This window comes from Puma concolor, chromosome B2, assembly GCF_028749965.1.
Source record: "Puma concolor isolate L17-30 chromosome B2, mPumCon1.1.hap2, whole genome shotgun sequence".
Classification (NCBI taxonomy): Eukaryota; Metazoa; Chordata; class Mammalia; order Carnivora; family Felidae; genus Puma; species Puma concolor.
In genome coordinates, this window is record NC_141671.1 from 102,191,782 (window position 1) to 102,215,649 (window position 23,868).

Genomic DNA, 23,868 nt, shown 5'->3' on the forward strand with positions numbered 1-23,868 from the left:
GTTGAAAAAGAAAGAAAGGAAAGAGGAGACAGAAAGGGAGAAGATAAAATGAGCAAGTTGGAGTACATTGTCTAAATAGCCTTGTACAGCTAAAAATCTACAATTTCTTGTTAAGTTCCATCTTAATGTCAACCTCAGATTTTTAGAAATTCAGATTTTCTCTAGTAAAGGGATGTTTCACGTGGTTATACCAAATTAGAAAAACTATAAATATATATTCATACATATAATACAATTTTAGGGCTGATATTTAGAATTCATTTAATGAGCCCAAACCTTATTTTACATATGAGGAAACTGAGGCATAATAAGATTAATTTATCTGCCTAAACCTACCTGGTTAGTGGGAAGACCACATTTCAAGTCCTGATCTCTCTTGTCCCTGAACCAGGATAGCTGGTCCATCATCTTTTTCCCTTTTTGAAAAAGCTGCTACCAACTTGGCTACAAATGGAAGTGACAGACGTTTTCCCTTTTATGTGATGGCTATATCAATCCACAACTTTCCGGTTATAAATTAAACTTTGAGAAACGCCCTTCTCTGCTCCTAGACAAACTCCTGAAAATCAGTCCTCTTTTCTCCCAGAAATGTCAGAGGGTGCTATAGTGCTACACGAGATGACTCCTGTAGGTTGTTTGTTAAACAGAGTTGCAACCATGTGAATTGCTTTCAGCCAGGTTGGATATCGAGGCTCAGTGTTCTGGTGTTAAGCCACAGAGTAGTGCTGCCTTGAGACCAGGTTCTTGGCAAATAGCCCTGAGGTGCAGCTGTAAGGTGACCCAATGCAGGCTTGAGGCCAAGGCCCAGTGCTCAGTGCCAGAAACCTGAGCCAAACATTGGAGCTAATTCCCAGGGCACTGAATTGGTCTCAATTAAATTTTTAGATGAAAAGATTTTTTGTTTATCCCAAAGAACCACTTCAATTTATAAGCTCATAGGAAAACTGAGTGTTTTGCCATTATACTCAGAATACTTTCTAGAAGCCAAACCTTTAAAAGAAGATGAAGATGATGATGACAACTTTAGATTATTTAAGAAGTCATGAAAATATTTTTCAAAAGCAACATCTTTTGAGTCTAATGTTATGGACCAATGGCATAATGATTAAAACTTTGGCTCTGGAGTCAAATTGCTTGGGTTCACTCTACAAGACATGCCGCATCATGGTATTTGACCTTGGATGATATACTTCACCTGTCTGAGCCTCTGTGTTCTTAATGGTAAGATTTATTAATAAGAGTTTAATGTAGGGGCACCTGGGTGGCTCAGTCAGTTGAGTGTCTGACTTGGGTTCAGGTCATGATCTCACAGTTTGTGAGTTTGAGCCCCACATTGGGCTCACTGCTGTCAACGCAGAACCCACTTCAGATCCTCTGTCCCTCTCTCTGTCTCTGCCCCTCCCTCACTCTCTCTCTCTTTCTCTCTCTCTCAAAAATAAATAAACATTTAAAAAAAAGAGTTTAATGTAGGGGCACATGGCTGGCTTAGTTGGTAGAGCATGTGACTCTTGATCTCAGGGTGGTGAGTTCAAACCCCACGTTGGGTGTAGAGATTACTAAAAAGTAAATAAATGAACTTAAAAAATGTTTAATGTAGGGTGGTTAGAGAATTAAGTAAGTCATGTAAAATATAGCACAGTGCCTATGATGTAGTAAGTGTTCAATCATAGCTGCTATTTTTATCTTTATTATCCATGACTCCTTTAATTCACCTAGTTTTAAGGCCCAATTTGATCCTGTTCACAGTCCTACAGAGAAGACTAAAAAATCAGAAGTACCTTACTTATGAACATGAAAGTAAGTGGACAGTTCTATAGGGATAAATATCTCTATGCAACCTTCTTGTCAGATTTTGAGTGAGAGGATAAAGTTTAGGGTCTTTACTGACTCGAGCCCTAGTGGGAACTCGGTATTTATCTTTTCTTTACCTCACAGCACCTTGTATAGAAAAACAAAAACAAAAACACAAAAAAAACAAAAAACCTTGTGCATTAAAAAAAAAAAAAGAACAACAACAACAACAACAACAACAACAAAAAACCCAACTGGAAATATGTAAACACAGAGGCAATCAAAAGAGATACATTTTGGAAGGTGGGCAACGGAGGCCGGAGACACCCAGCTAGGAAGATATTTCATAGCTCAATAATGTGTCTCAGTAGCTGTCACGCTTTAATATCAGAGAATCATCTGGATGCTGGTGAAAACACAGATTACTGGTCTGTACCCCAAGAGATTCTGAAATAGGACCTAAGAATCTGCATCTCTAACAAGTTCCCAGGTGATGCTGATGCTGCTGGTCTGGGGACCACACTTTGAGAACCCCTGGTGGCTAGACATGTAGCTCCTATTAATCTGGGTGTTCTTAGACCCTGTTGGCTATTTAGGTTCCTTTCCCATCTGCACCTGTACTGAGTTGGTGGACACCCCAAAATCTCTCTCTCCTGATGACCTACGTACTGGCATCAAACAGTGTTGGTTTTCTGTCCAGTCGTCTTCTTTCAGCCTCGAGATTTGAACTGCTCTTTCCTCTGCCCCCGTGGAGATTGCTTGTTGTGCATTCTTAAGCTCCAACAGCAGAGTGCCACAGTTCTTTTCAGAGAATGGCTGGGGATTCATCTTTGCCGGCTGGCCAGCCATAGCCCACCTTATTCCCAATTGCCCCAGGGCTCTTGCATATCAAGACGGAGCCCAGACCCAGCAGCACAGAACGAGTGTCCTTCCACAGAGGCCACTACTCCTACCTAGCACACATCAAACTAGAGAATCTGGGATTTTTGGTTACAGTATGAACTTCTTTTATTTAAAGGACATCTTTTCTTTTATTTAAATATAGGCAAATTCAAATCACCATCTCCCAAGGCACATACACAGACCAAACTCTGTAGCAATCCTGGGTCAGAAACATACGTGATGGGATGGGATGATATAGGACTGTAACTTGATATGCCCACGCTGAATCTTGCCTCAAGACCCTCTTATGTTTCCGATTTCACAATTTCTTCGATATCACTTTTACCATAGTTACTCAAAACTTGGGCATAATGATCCCTAATGTTTGTTGGGTACTTAATCCTCACGACGACCATATGAATGGCTACTATTCTATCTACTTTATGTATGAGGACACTAAGGCTTAGCAAGGTTAAGGTATAACTAGAATATACGCTTCAGGATCTTTGTCCATTTTATTCCCTGATATAGCCCAAGTGCCTAGAACAACGCCTGGCCCACACTGGTGTTCAATCAATATTTATTGAATGAATGGAGGGTCAAACAACAAGCATATGGGATCTGGGATTTGAAAGCAGATCGACTTAACCCCTACGCCACACTTGTTCTTGCCTCAACTTTGACTTTCCTTTTGTCACCCCGTGAACTTATCCCCCAAATCGGTTATGAGTCCTAGCAAATCCGTATCATGACGTTTCTCGCATTTGCCCCCCTTTTTCCATTTCTGCTGCCACCAACCTAGTTAAATGATTGCTATTTATTTCCTGAACTATTGCTATCCTGTCCCCACTGCAGTCTCTGCAGGACCCTGTGCTGCCTACACAACTTTTGCCAGATAGCTTTTTTCTTTAAATTTTTTTCTAATGTTTATTTATTTCTTGAGAGAGAGAGAGAGAGAGAGAGAGAGAGAGAGATTGTGAGTGGGGGAGGGGCAGAGAGAGAGAGGGAGACACAGAATCTAAAGCAGGCTCCAAGCTCCAAGCTGTCAGCACAGAGCATGATGAGAGGCATGAACCCACAAACTGTGAGATCATGACCAGAGCAAAGTCGGATGCTTACCTAACTAAGCCACCCAGGTGCCCCCAGATAGCTTTTCTCTTAAAGCACATTCCATTCACATTGTACTTCTGCTTAAAGACAAGGAAGGTAGTGTGGTATACTGGAAAACTAAGCAACTAAAAAGCCAGGGCTCTGGTTTCAATTCTGTGACCTTGGCCACATCACATATCCGTGCTAGGCTTCACTTTCCTGATTAGTAGCATTAGGAAGTTGGACTGGCTGATCTTTTCCCACTCCAACATTGTCTGGTGGTTGGATGCAGGGGCTGTTACACCCTATCAGTGGAATTCTATCTGACATCAGGTAGGAGGGGCAGTTATACTCGTAAGGGGTTTAGAATATGATGAATACGTATATTTTTATCAAACAAAGCAGAGCAGTGTAAGTGCCATCAAAGAAGTAAAATGCGGGGATGCCTGGGTGACTCAGTCACTTAAGCATCAGACTCTTGATTTCGGTTCAGGTCATGATCTCATGGTTCGTGAGTTTGAGCCCCATGCTGGGCTCTGCACTGACAGCACGGAGCCTGCTTGGGATTCTCTCTCTCCCTCTCTCTGTGCCCCTCCTCTCTAGTAAGTGCTCTCTCTCTCTCTCTCTCAAAAATAAATAAACATTAAAAAAAAAAAAAGAAGTAAAATGAGGAGGGAGCGATCGCACCTAGTTACTAATGGGGGGCACCAATGGGCACAGACGCTGCTCTTCCTCTGACATCAGCCTGTCCCTGGTGTGTAGGTCCTCACCTCACTGATGAGAAGAAAAGCTACTGAGACCCCAGTAGCTGTAAGCTGCCGCAGAAATCCATCATGAAAATCTAGTACCCCCTAATTCAGAAGTTGTTGGCTCAAGACACACACATTGGTCTAATGCCTAGGAAACTGCTGACAGGGGCAAAGAGAAAACGAAAGTGGTTGTCATGTTTCTGATAAATGCTCTATGTCTTGCTCTGCCGCTTACTAGTCAGGTGCCCTTGAGCAGGTCCCTATCTTCTCTGAGCCTTGGTTCCACCTCAGTTCCTCATCTAGAGATTGGGGATAATAGTATCACCCTTGCAGTAGTGTGGTGAGGGAATAAATCAGATGTACCTAGTGTAAGGTCTGGAGCACAGTAGGCATCCAGGAAATCTTATGTTCCATCTTCCTTTCTGACGCCCTAAACAGGTCAATGTTTAGCAACACCTTTTTTATTTTTATTTATTTTTAATTTTTTAAAAATCTTTAGTTTTGAGAGAGTGAGAGAGAGAGAGAGACAAAGCATGAGTAGGGGATGGTCAGAGAGAGAGCAAGGGAGGGGCAGGAAGACCCAGAATCTGAAGCAGGCTCCAGGCTCTGAGCTGTCAACACAGAGCCTGACATGGGGCTCGAACTCGTGGACAGCGAGATCATGACCTGAGCCGAAGTCGGAAGCTTACCCAACTGAGCCACCCAGGCACCCCTAGCAATGCCTTTTTAAAAAAACCTTGGGGGGTGGAGGGAATAGAGAGAGAGAGAGAGAGAAAGAGAGAGAGAGAGAACTTTATATACTTTATATACTCTGTCCTTGCATACATTCAGATTTTGGAAATTATGTGTCATATTTACTTAAGAAACTTCCTCACCATTTTATCTAGTAAAAGGACAAGGTAGAAAGGGCAAATCAGGAGTTGTCCCTGGTTTATCTGTGGATAAAGGACTAGGATATAGGGAGGTCCAGCAAACAGGTGCACCATGGCCAGGGCAGTAACCTTGCTCTTTCACTGTCATTATGTAGTTAGCAGGCCTTTAAGGAGTGGTTGTTGCTGTATCTATGGTTGACAGTCATCGTAACAGCCAAGAACAACTTCTCTGGCAAAAAAATTACATTTCACTAAACTGTGAAGTGAGGAGATATATGTGTAGGATAGAATTATAACTATTATCATTTAAGTTTACTTATTTTTTTAGTAATCTCCACATCCAACGTGGGGCTCAAACTCACGCCCCTGAGATCAAGTTGCATGCTCTTCCAACTGAGCCAGCCAGGTGCCCCTAAAATTATTTTTTAGAAATTAAGGGACATCATTCATTTAGCCTTCAAATATTTATCGATAGCTACTATGGTGACAAACACATGTCTAGGCACTGGGGATGCAGCAGTGACTAGAACAATCCCTGCAACAACTTTCAAGGCAGGGGAATGGTAACTGCAAAGGTCCTGGGATGGGAGGGTGCCTAGTGTGTCTGTGTCTGAGGAACAGCCAGGAGGCCAGCGTGTGAGCTGAGGGGGGACGGGGAAGCAGCTGGAAATCAGGTCATAGAGAAAACAAGCTGGTTGTGTTGGGGCTTATAGTACATGGTAAGGTCTTTGGCTTTCACTCAGAGTAAGAAAAGAAACCACCAGGGAGTTTGGGTAGAGGAATGACAAGGTATAATATAACCCGTACTTATTGAGTGCTTACTCTGTGGATTCTATTTTAAATACTTTATTGGGGCGTCTGAGAGGCTCATTCGGTTGCACATCCAACCCTTGATTTCAGCTCAGGTCATGATCCCAGGGCTATGGGATTGAGCCTTGTGTTGGGCTCCACACTGAGCCTGCTTAAGATTCTTTCTCTCTCTTAGGGGCGCCTGGGTGGCGCAGTCGGTTAAGCGTCCGACTTCAGCCAGGTCACGATCTCGCGGTCCGTGAGTTCGAGCCCCGTGTCAGGCTCTGGGCTGATGGCTCGGAGCCTGGGGCCTGTTTCCGATTCTGTGTCTCCCTCTCTCTCTGCCCCTCCCCCGTTCATGCTCTGTCTCTCTCTGTCCCAAAAATAAATAAACGTTGAAAAAAAAAAAAAAGATTCTTTCTCTCTCTCTCTGAAATTAAAAAAAAAAAGTTTAAAAAATAAATGCTTTATTTGTAATCTACACAAATAACCTTGTGAGGTAGAACCCATTATCTTTCCCACTTTACAACTGAGGAAACAGAGGCTCAAAGAGGTTAAGTAACTTGCCTGAGGTCACACAACTAGTGGGGACTTGGCCAAAATTTAGAACCAGGTCACTCTTAACCACCTCATTGTCCTGACTCCACAAATGCTTAAGAGATTGAGACCAAGTTCTTTTTTTTTCCCCTTCCTTGATATCTGTATTTCAAGAGCACACTTACAATGAAATTTCTTCATACTCACTCATAAATACAGAATTTCTTCACTTAAACAGATAAATATGCCCAGTATTCTGCTTTGTGATTTCAAGTTTTTTTTAAAAAACCCTCAGATTAGCATATTAACAACTGTGTTGACATGTTGCTCTTTAATTATGCAGACAGCTATTTCTTTTTTGCTCCTAATATAGAGGTTGATTGAGAAAATTTTTATTTTATTGCTTACAACCTTACCCTAGTGCTACCTAAATCACTACTATATGATTTGGCATCTATAATTTATCATTTTTCTCTGCTATTAGATGAAATGCCCTTTAAAGCATTCCACAGCAAGGTGAACACAAGTCAAGCTTGCAAAGTTCTAGAAAAAAGAATTGCAAAGAGTCATTAAAGAATAATGAAAGTTGATTTATACAGCATACAATATCAGGACTGCCCCGTTTAACAAATATAATTATTCCAAGTCATTTTCAGAAGGCACCTAAATTTCAGCACCTAATTTTCATCATCTTTTAAGGAATAACCACAAAAATACCTTATTTTTATAAAGAGTCTGAAAGAAAAATCTTTAATTTATTCTCTGGATTTCACTGAAGCTAAGGCTGAAACAGTAGACAATTTAAAATATAGGAAACCCAGAATCCTTTATTCCGTTGTGTGGATTTAACATTCTGCTGCTGTAGCCAAGGGTCCTTGGCTTCTGGGGCCAACTGCCTTTTGCATGCTGATTTTCCAGAGAGAGTCTCTCAGGAGTTATTACTTTTGAGTACTATCTACCATGACTTCAGTCCCTAGAGGCAGTGGGAGTAGCCGAGTTTGGGAATGAAAACACAGGGAAAAATTTCTCCCGGTAGAATCATCAACTCAATCTCATTTTAGGCTGCAGCCAGACCACTTAGCTATACCTCCAGCAGCCTACGAACTTATGCCTCTCAGGTGCCCATCGTTGAAGGACTACAGCCAGGACCTAAAGAAAAATAATAAAGCTATCATAATATTTTTCAGTATAATAGGTAATGTGTGAGGACGTGTGTGTGTATGTGCGCATACAAGCACGCAAACCATGTGCGTGTACGTTCAAGTACTCGTGACATTCAGAACAAGGGAGGTGGTCTCAAAGGGTTTCTTTCTATTTTTCATAAACTCTATTTAATTTTTCCTTCCAATCCCTCAGAACCAAAAGGACTATAAAAGTCCTGGGCTCAAGACCTCAGAAAGCATGTTACTTAGTTATGTGAAACAGGAATACAGGACATTTTTTCGCACTGATTTTAACGTGGAAGCTATTTTGACACTGAAATAACAAAATCAGATCTAACAAAGGTCTTTTGAGAAGAAATGGTTAAAAGGGCACGTCTTGTGGCCAGGAAAACCACAGCAAAGTATTCCAATTAGGAATAAATTAAAGAGTGCCATACTTTTCTGGAAGGGTCAGGAAGTCAAACTCTTGGCCTTGAGCTGCCTCTCACCCCCACCCCCTATGACCCTGAGAACAAGTGACTCCCGTCTCTTTGTGAACCCAACAGTCGCTGCCAAGTCTGGCCACTCCTCTGTGGAGAAGAGCCAGGGGTTTTCACCAGAGGCTGCCAGCCAGCATCCAAGTCAGAAGGGGGTAGCTGAGGTGCCAAGGGGCTTTCTATAGCGCCCAATGCCAGCTTTCTGTCTACAAAGGAAAATTCACTGAACTCGCTAAAGCCAAAGCTGACATATTTAAAGGTCTCCAAAAGAAGTTTTGTAAGCTGTTTTTTCTACTAGAAGAGTGAGTTTTCATTTTTTAGATTATGTTTTCTATTCTCCTTAAATTCGGCATTTTTTTTAAAGTTTTTTTAAATGTTTATTTATTTTTGAGAGCGACAGAGTGTGAGTGGGGGAGGGGCAGAGAAAGAGGGAGACACAGAATCCAAAGTAGGCTCCAGGCTCTGAGTTGTCAGCACAGAGCCTGACTTGGGGCTTGAACTCGTGAACTGCAAGATCATGTCCTCAACCAGAGTCAGACACTCAACCTACTGAGCCACCCAGGCTCCCCTCAGCAGTATTTTTAATCCATGACATCCATTGGTATATAATTCTGCTATCTTCATAATAAATTTAAAGCTTACAGCTGTGACATCTTGGTACTTTATATCGTGATTAATTGCCTTACACTAACATCTGATGGCTATTTTTAAAATTTTTTTAAATTTTATTTTAGAGAGAGAGAAGCATGCAAACAGGGGAGAGGGAGAAAGAGAATCTTAAGCAGTCTCCACGCTCAGTGCAGAATGCAACACGGGGCTCAATTCCATGACCCTGGGATCATGACCTGAGCTGAAATCAAGAATTGGACACTCAACTGACTGAGCCACCCAGGTGCCCCTGATGACTATTTCTTTTTAGTCTCTTTTTATTTATTTTGAGAGAGAGATAAAGAGCAAGCAGGGGAGGGGCAGAGAGAGAGGGAGACAGAATCCCAAGCAGGCTCCGCACTATGAGTGCAGAACCTGATTCATGGCTCGAACTCACGAACCATGAGATGATGACCTGAGCCGAAGTCAAGAGTTGGACACTTAACCAACTGAGCCACCCAGGCGCCCCTATTTTTTTTATAAATTTCTTTACATAACCTGTACACCTGACATGTGTTAGTTGGGAAACTGGGGCTATGAAGGTGCCCCAAACAGCTGAAATCGATCGAGATGTCATGAACTCTTGACCTCTTTATAATACAGTGTTTTGCTCTTCTGACAGCATCTGAAACTTGCCTGTTGTACCAGATCTAGTTCAGTTCCTGCCTCCAGCCCAGAGCTTGCCTGAAAACTTAAGTTCTCACTGAGATCTTCCCTCTGGGACCATCTGAAGCCCTATTCTTATGCAGCTGTTATGGCATTTGGATATGTCATCATACGCCATCATTTATTCACTGACTTTTTCCATTTCAAGGGACACATACTCTCTTCAGCTCCCTGCACAGCACCTAGCATAGTGGTGAACACGTGTGAACGCTTTGTGGTAGAAGGGAGTTAAATTGACATAGCCTTTTTCATCATTTCTTCTATTATTCCATTGAAAGCTAGAGTTTGCATTATTACTTTTTTATTTCTCCATTACCTATGTGTCCCTCAGTGACCTAGAAGCATCCAGAGTGAGCTGCAAGTTGGATCACTCCTGGAATAGACTCATCACTTGTATTTTTTGGCTTGGGACATCACCATTCTGGACCAACCATGGAAAATGGGAGACAAATTACATCCTTTATGATTGCAGTCATTAGGGAATTACCAATGAGTATAAAGAGGAAAAAACAAGTAATGGAACAGAGAAAGAAAATACAGAAAAGGGCGAGAGGAAAAGAGACAAGGAAGAGGGCAAAAAAAATAAATAAAAACCAACTTCACAAAAACAATCCACCAATCTTAGTCTCTGATATAAATACATTTCCCTTTTTAATGACACAACATAAAGGCTCCTTGCCTGTGCATTTTGTAGACAATGACTTGCATATCCTAATAACCTCAGCTTTTTAGGGAATTGTATGCGGAAAGAAGTACCTTTCCAGAGTGAATTAGGATTAAGCTGGGGAGGCTGTGACTTTGGGGGAAAGTAAAAGCAAAAACCTCGGCAACACTGGTGCATTGTGTGCGGCAGTAAGAAATGACAGCTCGGAATGAGGCAGGCTTCTCTCTCATGTGATCAGCTTGCTATGCCCTCAATGAGTCCATGAGATTTCGTGTTTTATAGGTTGAGCTTCCCACTGGCAGCAGCTGAAGCAGTTCATTATGCACATCTGTCACGTGATCCACTTCATCAACCAAATGGAACTGGGAGAATAAGTCACCCTAACAAGATCCTTCAGTACACTCTTAAAAACTACTTACAGATGTACTCTTCCTCTGAAGGGATACAATGAGTTTCCTTGTGCTGTGCCACATGATACAGGAAATGCATTATCCCCATCCAAATTCAGACATACCAGGAGGAAGCACGTGAAAAGAAAGCAGCTCACAAAAGCACACACAGCTTTTGCAAACGTCCTGAGAGGGGCTCATACACCAATTTATGATAACGGCAGATAAAATCCCAGTCCTCTGAAGCTCGGTTCATTACAAATGCTAATGTCCACACAGGGAAAGGAAACCGCATCAGTATTCAGCATCGACACAAACACTGCTAATGCTTTTTATTTATGGTTGTCACTGAGTCCCCTCAGCAGTATGCCAGATCTCCATTTGTGTAGTAACTTTAACTACTTTATGGGCTTTCATGACCAGCTATGTCATGTACCCATAGGCGATTTGTGCTTTCAAACTGTGTCTGGTGAGATAAGCAGCCACACACACTTCCGATCTCGAATCGGCAATTTCATTCACATTCAGAGCAGGTGCAATGAATGTTTTTGTGGCTGCGTCTGGGATCAGATTCACCTGCCATTGTTAAATCTTCCTATTTCAGTTGGTGTGATCAATTTATGATTCATTCAGTCAGACGACACCTATTTACTGAATACCTACCATGTGCCAGGCACTGTGCCAGGCACTGGAGATACAACAGTAAACAGACAGAGTCCTACCATCATAAACGTACATTCTCGAGGGGGAGGCAGAAGGCAGTAAACAAATAAATATGTACTATAATCAGAGAGTCTGTCAGGATACGCTAGCTATTTGGGGGCAATAATCAACCCAAGGTATCAGTGGCTTCAAACAACAGTTTCTCACTTATATTGCATGTTCGTTGCATGTCAGCTGGGGGCTCTGTGCACCTTTACTCTGAAGCCCAGGCTGCCTGGAGAACCATCCGCCGGAGTATGGCTAGACTCCAGGGGAGAGGGAGAAGATAGAGTGGTGAATTGTACACTGGATCTTAAAGCTTATGCCTGAAAGTGACACATGACACTTCTCACATATCCCTGGACACAGCAAGTCACATGGCTGCGTCCAACTTCAAAAGGTGAGGAAGTGTAATCATACCACGGGTTTGGGAAAATCAGACACATTTTGTGGGCAGAACTGTCCCAGATGATAAGAGTTGCCATGAAATAAAAAACAAGATAGAGGAGATGGTGTACAGGTAGGTGGTTTCTTCTTGACAGAGGGGGTCAGGAAAGGTCTCTCTGATAAGGTGACATTTGAGGAGAGGTCTTAAGGGAGAGAAGGCCATTTGGATGGGGGTGGGGACTACTTCCTGCAGAGGATACAGCAAGGGCAAAGTGTGCCTGGCGTGTGTGAGGAATTGCAAGTCGAGGTGGCTAAGAGTGGAGTGAGCAAGGGGAAAGCAGTAGAAAATCAGGTCAAAGAGGTCATAGAGTTGTAGGACACTAGGCATGGCCATTACAATTTTTTGTGTAAAAACATGGTCTGAGTTAGGTTTCAAAAGGATTCTTGTTGGGGTACCTGGGTGGCTCAGTCAGTTAAGTATCTGACTTTGGCTCAGGTCATGATTTCACTGTGAGTTCAAGCCCCGCATGGGGATCTGTGCTGACAGCTCAGAGCCTGGAGCCTGCTTCAGATTCTGTCTCCCTTGCTCTCTGCCCCTCCCGTGTTCACACTCTGTCTCTCTCTCCCTCTCTCGCACACACAAAAATAAACTTAAAAAAATTAAAAGGAAAAAAAAAAAGGATTATTGTGGCTGCTGTTTGGGGCCAAGCAAGGAGTAAGAGGCTCTTACAATGATCCAAGTGAGATAAGGAGTGGGGGGGGGGGGGGTGGGGTGGGTGATGGTCAGATTCTGGATATAGTCTGAAGGTAGAACCAATGGAATTTGCCAAAGAGAAAGAGAAGATTCTAGGATGACTTCAAAGGTTTGTTTCTTCCAGTAATCCCTGGATATACATGAGGATTACCTGGTATGGTTTTTTAGAACCATCAAATTTGGCAATATCATGATCACGTGTAACCTCCTCCATAAATGAGAGTTGGACACCGAAGTGGAGATGTGCATGCTGGGCAGTCGGCTTGAGTTACGCACTAGCTGAGGGACTTCTTTCCCCACGTTGGCCTTGTATCTGCTGTCCCTTAAGGTTTATGATTCAAGTTCATTTGTAAAATCAGAGAAATGAGCTTCATAATTACAGGCAAAAAGGGAGCTTATGACTGAGCCATTCTCACCTTATCCCACCCCTCCATTCCACTGTTAACCTTGGATATCACTATCAAGAAACCCACCTATTACAATACGAGGTCTGTCCTCAATGGACACTAGTATAGTAGGGTGTCACCTCCTCCGAGAAATAGTTTGAATAGGAATCTTAATAAAACAACATTGGGATGTTTTTCTGAATAGTGAGTCCCTCTGTCTGCTCAGGCTGTCTTCCTGTAACATGGCTCTCCATCTCACGACCACCTGGTAAATGGCACTAGACCTCCTCCCCACCATCCCTGGGCCTCCTCTTACGTCTTTTCCAGTGGAAGAGAGCAGAGGTTGAATGCAAGGTCTGCCAACAACCATGAGGGAATGAATCAGCAAAAGTCAATGTTATTTTTAAAAACTATGTTTTTGGAATATTTGTACTCAAAAGCATTTATTCATTCAACAAATCTTCCTGAACTCCTCTGTGCATGCCAGTCCTGCTCAAGTTCTAAGCACTGAAGACACAGCCATGAATAGACTATATAAGTAATTCATATTGTTGAAAACTGGGAAAGCGCAGAAAAGTATTTTTAAAAGATAAAATTTCCACTAAAACATAACTGCTATTAATATTTTGGTGCCCTGCCTTTTTCTAGGCATACATGTCCTTCCTTTCTGCTATTTTTGAAAAAAATGTACAACTTTGGACTTCTATATAGTACATTAAAAATTGTTTTTCTTATAAAAATAAATCATAGCAGATGCTCGGTATTTGTTGAATGAGTTAATTAATTATAGAAACAAACTATAGTGAAGCAAAAACTTAAAAGTTGTTGCTGATAATGCCACTATAAAAAGATAACATCACTATCAATAATTTGGGTTGCTTAATATGGTTTTGAATAATCAGCACATTTTTACAACATTGCTCCACAACAAATGATTTACTTTTTAAATGAAAGCTTTACCTTTGTCTCTAATTACAAAAGCAACATGCCATTGTAGATTTTTTTGCGAAATACTGAAAACGACAAAGGGAAAAACTAAAAGTCATTCATAGTCCCACTGCCCAGAGACTTCTGCTTTGAACATTTTCCAATTGTCAGGAACCAAGAATTCCTGTTGCCTTCCAGGGTCCTTCTAGCTGGACTAAGAATCAAATTGACATGAGACAGATTAACAAGAGAAAATAAAATTTAATAGCATACGTACAGGAAATCCACATGGACATGGAAATTCCAAAGACAGGCAAGATGAGGTATATATGTCATTCTGAACTAAGGAGAAGGGGAGAAGGGTCTAGAACTTCAGAGGAAAGGAATGTACTTCGTGGAGTGATAGGAGCAGATTATAATTAGATGATTATAATTAGATGTTTGCCCTGCTATCCAGATGGGTCACTCAGATAAAATTTATCTCTGTTAATAACCCTTACTCTGGGAAAGACCCCCAATTTAGGCTCTTCTATGTAGTTAAGGAAGGGGTAGAAGTTTCTCTTGAGCCAGTAGGGTCTTAACTGCCCAGCTCAGAATAATCTTCATGCCAAAGGGGCCCATCATGGGGTAGCATGCCCTTAGTCCCTACACAATCTTTTTGGAAGTTTTTCCCAGTCTTTTCTCTGAGCAGCACACCAGGTTAGTTAAGAGCCTGGACAAGTTACTTAACCTCTCCGAGCCTCAGATTTCCTCATCTATAAAATGAAACTAGTAATACTCACTTTGTAAGGTCGGTATGAAATTTAAATGAGATAAAACATACAAACTTCTTCCCGCAGTATCTGACACATAATAAATGCCCAGTAGGAGAACTCTTACTACTTTGCAAGATATTTCTGCATAATTGGTTGCACTTTATACGTGCATATTTATCCTTTTTTAAACTCGACATCGTGCCATTAAATTTTAAATTTTGAGACAATTTCAAATTTTTGAAAAAGTTGCAAGTAAGGTACAAAACCCACGTGGGCTCTGAAACCCCATGCTGGGCTACCGCCCCAATCCCACCTGGTATCCAAAAACCTGCACCGAGCCCTCCACTCAGCCTGCTTTGGTTCAGACCGAGCCATGCCACCCTCTGCAGGAATGCCTCTTTTGTCTTGCTTGGGCCCAACACCCTGCACCAGGCCTCCCTCACGTGTAGATGCCCTCCTCACCCCAATTTTCTGGTGTTCTTTAAATTAAGACCTTTTTTTTTTTTTTTTTTAATGTTTATTCATTTTTGAGAGAGACAGAGCATGAGCAGGGAAGGGGCAGAGAGAGAGGGAGACACAGAACCTGAAGCAGGCTTTGGTGGTGTTATTTAAATTTTTTAAAGATTTGAGGGTGCCTGGGTGGCTTGGTTAAGCGTCTGACTTTGGCTCAGGTCATGATCTCACAGTTCATGAGTTCAAGCCCCACGTGGGGCTTGCTGCTGTCAGCGGGGGGCCTGCTTCAGATCTTCTGTCTCCCTCTCTCTCTCTCCCCCTCCCCCACTCGAGCTTTTTTTCCTCTCTCTCTCAAAATTAAATAAACATTAAAAAAATCTTTGAAGATTTTTTTATCTCTCTATATATATCAGTTTTTCCTCACACTACAGAAGTCTCTATATATTATTGATGGTCCATCAAATAATGTTTTCATTTCAACGACAATCTAAAAACACTTATATAATACAATATAAGCTTATTTGGTTCAACTGGGATGTTTATTTTATAGCCACATACTCTCAGTGTTAGTGCTTTGTGTTTAAAATTGGCACCACGTGATCATTAATGTGGCACTATTCAACTTTTAATGTGTTGGTAATCTTTATTTATTTATTTATTTATTTAAAAAAATTTTTTTTTCAACGTTTATTTATTTTTGGGACAGAGAGAGAGCATGAACGGGGGAGGGGCAGAGAGAGAGGGAGACACAGAATCGGAAACAGGCTCCAGGCTCTGAGCCATCAGCCCAGAGCCCGACGCGGGGCTCGAACTCACGGACCGTGAGATCTTGACCTGGCTGAAGTCTGACGCTTAACCGACTGCGCCACCCAGGCGCCCCAATGTGTTGGTAATCTTTAGATGGGCATTGCTGGCATCAAAATAACAAAAACGGTCTTGCTTTCCATTTGATAAAAATCACACTGAGCTATCTTACCAATAAGAAAGCTAAAGTTGCTCTTTTTCAGTGATAAGATGCAATGTAGTCTCTTGATGTATTTAATAAATTGATTTCGCTTTTCTGTCATGAAAATAACCATGCTACTTTAATTGTCACAGGCTAATGAGAAAAGAACTGGGCCGACTGAACACACAGATGATGCGTTCATGCAAAGGGAAGGCCAAAGGCCTCGTGGCACCAGCATAAATGAAGTTTTACAGTCGTTCAAAGAGAAAAATGGAGAGAAAATTGAGTCATTACAGGTCTCATGGTAGCATGAGTTGGATTCAAAAGAAACTAGGCAAATCAGTCACTTAGTTCAGATTATAAGCAGATGTGTTGGTTTGATTCTGTGTTTTTATGACATACCAGCTTGCAAACATTCTCCATGAAGAACTTTTTGTTAGGAGCTTTTTTAAAAAAATGATCTATCAATACCACATTTTGGAGAGAAACATTTTAAAATCAGCTGGACCAATTAAAATAAACAGCTGATAGTTTCAAATGAGTAACCTGAGGGGCGCCTGGGTGACTCAGTTGGTTAAGTGTGGGACTTCAGCTTAGGTCTTGATCTCAAGGCTTGTGGGTTCGAGCCCTACCTTGGGCTCTGTGCTAAGAGCTCAGAGCCTGGAGCCTGCTTTGGATTCTGTGTCTCCCTCTCTCTGCCCCATCCCCGCTCACGCTTTCTCTCTCTCAAAAATAAGTAAACATTAAAAAAATGAGTAACCTGATGGGAGGAAAAATTGTAACAATGATAACAATTGTGAGTCAAAGACTGTCCATCACATTCCACAAATATTTAAGTCAACAATTGAAAGATAAAGTGCATAAAAGCATCTCCTTATGCTTTTTTAATTACATGTATAAATTAAACCTAACATTGGTTATTTAGCTTCAGCAAAATGTTACCATTTTCATACTAAATTATTTTTTTATTTGAATTTATCTGGTGATGTCATTTTTAATTAATTTGTAAGTTTAGTTTGTTCTTATAGTTTTTTTTAGATTGTAAAAACCACATAACATAAAATTCACCATCTTGACCATTTTGAAGCGTATAGTTTGGTAATGTTAAGTATATTCACATGGTTGCACAACAGATCTCTAGAACATTTTCATTTTGTGTTTTTGTAGCTTTTAGTGAGCTACAAGGATGAAGCATTTATACCTAATTATATATGGGTACATATTTAAGGAACCATACAATGAAAATTACTTAAGCCAACATGGGGAAAGTTTCAAGAGAACTTTTTTCTTTGGGGGAAAAAAAAGGTTTGAGAAAAGCCAGTCAATATGGTAACTACGTTTCAGTTTAAATGTTTGCTTAACCAACCCTCCCCTCTTTTCCTTCCAGGCTAGATAGCTTGGAGTGGGCCGTTTTGCAGGTGACAATGATACCTCATTTCTTGAAAAAAGCAAAGCCACAGAGAGCATAGCAGTTTTCCCAGCCTGAATTCAAAATTTCCCTTTTAATAATGGGGATAATATGAACACAATACTGCCTTTAAAATTACTTTTCAAAATAGTTTCAAATCCATTATTCTATTTTTGAGGCCCCATTGTGAATCTCTAAAGTTAGTTTCCTTTAAAGTCAAACATCATTGCCAGGTTTGATATGTTATACCTTTAATCATCCTAGCCAGTGCTGCTGAGAAGCTTGCTCCTTAGCAACCTGCTAGAAGGAAGAAGGCTGTCTCCAGATGCTGTGATTGTTGTGTGAGTCCGCCGTGGTCCAGGCCTTAGTAAGAAAACAAACTAAGCTGATTAGCTCCTCTGGAAAACTAGATAGAAGTGTTTTTAGCTTAAAAGCTTATATGTTGACCTCTCCTAAGGCTTCATTTTTAAAATGAAAGATTTTTTTTTTTTTCATTAGGATTTGCTGTTTTACTTTTTGGAAATAAGAAAATATTCAAAGTCCCTATAAATAATCATTGGTTATGAGGGAGAAAGCAAGAAAGAAAGGACACAAAGGGCAAGAAAGGAACATTTACTGAGTACTTACTGCCTGCCAGGCACTACTCTAGAAGATTTATATAATCCATCTTACCTTAATCTTTAAAAAAATTTTTTTTAATATTTATTTATTTATTTTTTTAATTTATTTTTGAAAGAGAGAGAGAGACAGAGTATGAGCAGGGGAGGGGCAGAGAGAGAGGAAAACACAGAATCCAGAGCAGGCTCCAGGCTCTGAGCTGTCAGCACAGAGCCCGATGAGGTCCTCGAACCCAGGAGCCATGAGATCATGACCTGAGCCAAAGTTAGACGCTTAACGACAGAACCACCCAGGTCCCCCCCCACCCTTAACTCACCCTGACAGTCTTCCCAGGAGTCGGTTCTGTCCTCTTCTTTCTGTAGCTGAAACTCTGAAAGTAACTTGCCTAAGGTCACACAACTTACAAATGAACAGGGACTCAGGTTTTTCTGATTTCAAAGCTACTCTGCACGCGCAAGTGAGAAACTTGTTAAGACACTTGTTAAGCTTGTTAAGACAGAGTCCATTTGGTCAGTGTTTTCTGCGCATATTTTGCCTGGGAAAATTGGACAATGCCGATATTCACTCATGAAGAGAGCTTCCTTGCCCACTCCAGCAAATTATCATTTTCTGCTTTCTCACTCAGTTGTTTGTGGATTTAGCTGACAGGCTCAACTTCAAAAACATTCCCCACTCCCTATTTAGTAGGGTATAGAAACCCACTTCCTCTCTCCCCGTTGATCCCATCACCAGCCAGGTCTCTGCCTTCCCAGATCTTTGGAGGGCACAGTGTAAAAAGCACATCCCCACCGTCCCTCTCGCCACAGTGTGGTCTGGCCCTTCTTGCCAGATGGACCTAGGCTGTCTCTAGAGAGGGCTGATGTATGCCCTGCAGGCTGCGTTGTCATGTAGTGGTTTAATTATATACACTCTGCAGTGCTTTTCCATACTTTCCTGTTCTTACATTGTGTCTCTCTCTCTTTTTTTTTTAATGTTTGTTTATTTTGAGGGAGAGAGAGAGAGAAAGAGAGAGCAAGCAGGGAAGGGACAGAGAGAGAGAGAGAATCCCAAACAGGCTCCACTCTCAGTGCAGAGCCCGAGGCAGGGCTCGACCTCATGAACCATGAGATCACGACCTGAGCCAAAATCGAGAGTTGGATGCTTAACCGGGCCACTCAGCTGTCCCTTTCATTGCGTCTCCTAATCTTGGAGTGATACATAGGGATTTTGAATATTATCATCTCAAAGGTGTATGTGGGGAGGAGGAGTGAACAAGTCTTCTGTTTATTAGGAGAAATGTCCAGTCATCTGCTCCTTGGAGGATCTGACCTTGAAACTGCCTAAATGTGGGCTCAGTCCTGGGTCCTAGTGAGGGTCGGGGAAAAGAGAGCAGCTGCCCCTTGCTTAGCCTCTACTGCCTGCTGCTTTGATTCAGTCTTTTCACGTGGCTCATGCCGTCCTAGGTTTGAAATCATTTTATCCACGTCCCTAGATTTGAAATAATTTGAAGGCAAGGGGCATGTATCATCTTTATGCCAAGCATAGTACCTTGCACACAGTAGGCACTTAATAACTAATTGTAGATTGGTTGCTGATCTCTAGCTGCTGCCTAGTTCCCACCCTGTTACTTTCGGGGATTAGCTTTTCAATGACCGGCTCAATGGAGATGGTAGCATGATGGAACCTGAACCTTTCTGCTCACACTAGGGTGTCAGGGACTTCTGCTTCACGTGCCTTTTCAACAAACAGCTATGTGCTGGTATCCAAAGACCTGGTTTGGAATCTTGAATTTTAAAAACCTGGGTGTGGAGAGGCCCTGCCCACCGAGTTTGGAATGCCCACCCTTCCGCCCGACGTAAGTCACCTCACAGCATGGCTTAGCACCTGAACTTTGTGATGCTATTTCACCTGGGAAAATGACTGCATGCAGCTTTTTCCTCCACTGACACCAGAGCTTAAATTAGTTTTTCAGCCATTCGTTTTTTACTTATTAGGGTCAAAGGTAAGGTGATGTGTGAAGGGGCCTCAAGGGCCTCATCTGGGGAACTGGGACTTGACAAGGGGGGCAGGAGCGTTGGTGCTGGGCCTGTTTGGGGAGGAAAACTAGAGCAGGGCAGAAGCGGAAAGAGGGTTGGAGCTGCTGAACAGTAAGCCCCGCTTGACAGGTCTGCACTGAGTGGCCTGGCCCCCGCTGTACAAGTTCTCCCCAGTTCAGTGGTTTGGCCACAACCTGGTTTAGCATTGTCTCGTGTTCTTGGAGCCTGTTGGTGAATGAGCATCCTGTTTTCAAAATCCATGAGAAGCTAGAAGTTTTCTTTCAGTCACAAAGTGAGAAAAATGAAAACAGGACCATCCCACCTACCATTCATTTGGCCTTGTAACCATTAAAAAAAAAACAAACAAGCGAAACTTCTCTGTTTAACCTGGGAGGATTTTTATAAAATCTCCGCATTTTGTGCACGTTTTGAACATGAGTATCTACCACCCCGGAGAGGGATTTAAAGCTCAGGGAAACAGCCACTCTCCGCAAGTTTCCGAGTAACTGAACTTTGTAGATAAGTACAGATTGGAAGATAGAGTCGGTTAATCCCTGAACTCAAGGAACCCTTGGCCCGTATCCCAGATAACACAGGATGCTGACAACCGGTCAGCTCCCAGCCTCACCTAAACACCTTTCTGCTCTCCTCGGAAGGATGCAGTTTTGACCACTGCCGGCCAGGCCTCCCGGTTCCTCCTGGATGAATGCGCCAACCAGCGGCTTTCTGCGAGGAGCCCGGCACCTGCAAGGCGCCAAAGGCCAGGCAGGTACCTGCGGCCCAGCGGCTGCCGAGGGACGAGGCCCGCAGCCAAGCGGAGCGCCTGCTTTTTTACAGCCGCCCTTTTGATAACACTGATTACGTTTCCCTTCACCAGAGCCTTGGGCCGATTGAGCAACAGCCAACTTCTCCGGGTAACAAAGAGGAGGGGAAAGTAATCCAAACACAGGTTTTATTATAAAAACCAGGGAGTGAGAGAAGTATGTTTATTCTGTAAGATAACACACCTGCTCAGTGCCCGGGAGGCTCATTTCCATCAGTTGCCATGGCAAACTCGTTATACTTCAAGGCCATGTGGCTTTGTTTCCTTTTGAGATCTGGTCCTTGTCCTACCTTTTCTAACAACTCCAACACAATGCCATGGAAGCCCGCGACAGCATAATTGATTTCTCCTTCTCTCTATCAACGGTTTACATTTGTTGGGAGCAGGACTGAGGCTCCCTTCTCCTTTGAACTCCTAGCTAACCGTGAAGGCATGCTTCAGAGAGCCATCCTCATTAACATTCCAGGTCCCCCTTCCCCGTCAGCGATAAACGAGCCCTGCATCAATGGCCTCCTTCCTTCCAGTTTTACAAATGAGTGGCTCGGTTCCATGTTTTGCTGCCGATCCAGGTGCCCAGGCGGACAATGCGGGGCTAAGAAGCACTCGGGAGAGACTAAAAATAGAACAGCAGTTTGGACGCATACCAGAGCAGCTACTTCATCTCAACTTGCTTTGCACACTAAGCCTAATGGGATCCATCAGGCATGAGTTCTCTCTCGCGCCTTCTCCCTCCCTCTCCCGTCTTTCCCCAGCTGCCGTCAACCATCAGCGCCTTCCTGGTGAAGGGAGCAGAGGGAGGTCAGGCAAGGGACAAGAAATGTGTGCCCTGGTGGCTTTCGTTACAAGTGCTGGGAGATCTGGGGGCTGCAATTATTCCTTCCCCGCGAGTGTTTCTAGAAAAGAGCAGGGAGGCCCAGCACACTTCTCCCAGGTACACTTTGGTCCAAGATGCTCTTATTGTTTAGCAAAGGCTCAAATACCACTTCCTAAAGGCCCTGGGAAGTGTGACCTAGACCCATGCTCATATGCTCCTTGAGAAGTCAAATACGGAACTCGGCTACACGGAGTGCTGCTCTTACAGGTCCCACCTGTTCTGCTTGAGGCTGAGGACTTGGGAGCAAATGCAGTCACAGGTGGAGGGGCTGTGGTCCATGTAGGCGAGTGGGCAGCACATGACTGCCCAGGGTCCGTGAAAGCTTCCCAGCCCCTACCAAGTACGCTGCGATTCTATCCAAAAGCTTTTTCCGATAGAAAATGGAACAAATCAGGGGCACCTGGGTGACTCAGTCAATTGAACGTCTGACGTTGGCTCAGGCCGTGATCTCACTTTCTGTGGGTTTGAGCCCCCATCGGGCTCTGTGCTGACCAGCTCAGAGTTTGGAGCAGTTTCAGATTCTGTGTCTCCCTCTCTCTCTGCCCCTCCCCCACCTCGTGCTCTATCTCTCTCTCTCAAAACTAAATAAACATTAAAAAAATTTTTAAAGAGGGGCGCCTGGGTGGCTCAGTCGGTTAAGCGTCCGACTTCAGCTCAGGTCACAATCTCGCGGTCCGTGAGTTCTAGCCCCGCGTTGGGCTCTGGGCTGATGGCTCAGAGCCTGGAGCCTGCTTCAGATTCTGTGTCTCCCTCTCTCTCTGCCCCTCCCCCGTTCATGCTCTGTCTCTCTCTGTCTCAAAAATAAATAAACGTTAAAAAAGAGAAAAAAAATTTTTAAAGAAAATGGAACAAATCAGCACGAAGTTAGGAACATGCTACCTTAGGAACTATGTTCCTGTCCTAGGACCATTGCTAGCCTTTTGGGCGAGGCTCTTTTGTGTTGTTGCTGTGCTTCCTGATAAAACGTACCTTTCCTGAAGCCTCCCCCCACCCACAGGAGAGTTATAACCCACACCTTTCTCCTTGTTTCTTCTGAAAGGTAATGCATTTTCCAAACAGCTATGTATTATTCCAACAAGCGCTACTCTTATAGAATCAGAAGCAGGAGGGAAAGATGAATACCACGGTATTTAAAAAATAAAAGCACGTTTCATTGTTTTTGCCTTGGAGATTGGCCAGATAAAACTGAAACAAAATCGATCTAATAGCAGATTGTATCTGGAAGCTTCAGGGAGGTGCCAAGATCTTTTCAATTGTGCTTTGGTTTTATATAATACTAGTATAAAATAAATATGCCACACTACTTCAAGAAAAGTTACACTCCATATAATCACAGCAATAATTAATTCCCCCAAGAATTTCCCACAGAACAAGTTGCAACATGATCATTTAATCCTCCAGCCACCAGAGGACAGAGATGCATCTTCCCTCAGGCGTCCTTCTTTCACGAGGCTCAGTTTACCTCCAGGAGACCCTGGGTCATTTGTTGAACAAATCTCCAGTCAAAAGCCAGAAAGCCTTCTAGGTTTATCAAACAAATGTCTGCAGACTAGAAATCAGGCTATCTGGGTTCCAGCCACGGGGCAAACTTAAACAAGCTTAGGTGTCTGTGGGTCCCACTTTTCTCACGCATGAAACCACACTGTAGAGGTGCTGGATTTCCCGGGTCCTTTTCAGATGGAAAATTCCAAATGGTTCCAGAAATAAATGATTTAAGAATTACATTTATTTCTGTGCTTTCTTTCTTCCTTTCTGGTTTTTGTTTTAGTTTATTTCCTGGGCTCATATAGAGCCACTGATCTTGAAACGTAGCGCCTAATTCTTCAGGATGAGAGGCGTTTTTTCTTTGTGCCATTTTCCCACAGTCTAACCTTCCTCCTCTTTTCATTTGCCGCTAGGAGGTGGGTCTCAGTGATTCTTCTTGGTTCATTAGGAAGAAACAGAAAGATCCTGTGTTTTGAGAAACTCTTTCTGGATCATTTCCCAACGATCACAGGACTTTTGCAATCCCTTTGGCAAAGGTGATGGTGACAATGGGGTGTTTGGCAAAGTGGGTGGAGGTGGCTAATGAAGTGGCTGAGGTTAAGAAAAATGCTCTTGGCAAA

The 23,868-nt window shown here is 42.8% G+C and overlaps 1 protein-coding gene across 8 annotated transcripts in view; it reads left to right on the forward strand.

Moving 5' to 3' along the window:
- LOC147581148 (uncharacterized) overlaps positions 1-23,868 on the forward strand; it is a 116,552-nt gene that overhangs the window by 53,835 nt on the left and 38,849 nt on the right. Inside the window, exon 3 of one of the 8 annotated variants that reach the window (XM_086707616.1) lies at positions 9,619-11,817. The exons of the other annotated variants lie outside the window; for them this stretch is intronic. Coding sequence (XP_086563742.1) covers positions 9,619-9,650 — 32 coding nt within the window. The 3' untranslated portion in view covers positions 9,651-11,817. The remainder of the gene's footprint in view (positions 1-9,618; positions 11,818-23,868) is intronic. 8 annotated transcript variants of the gene reach the window in all.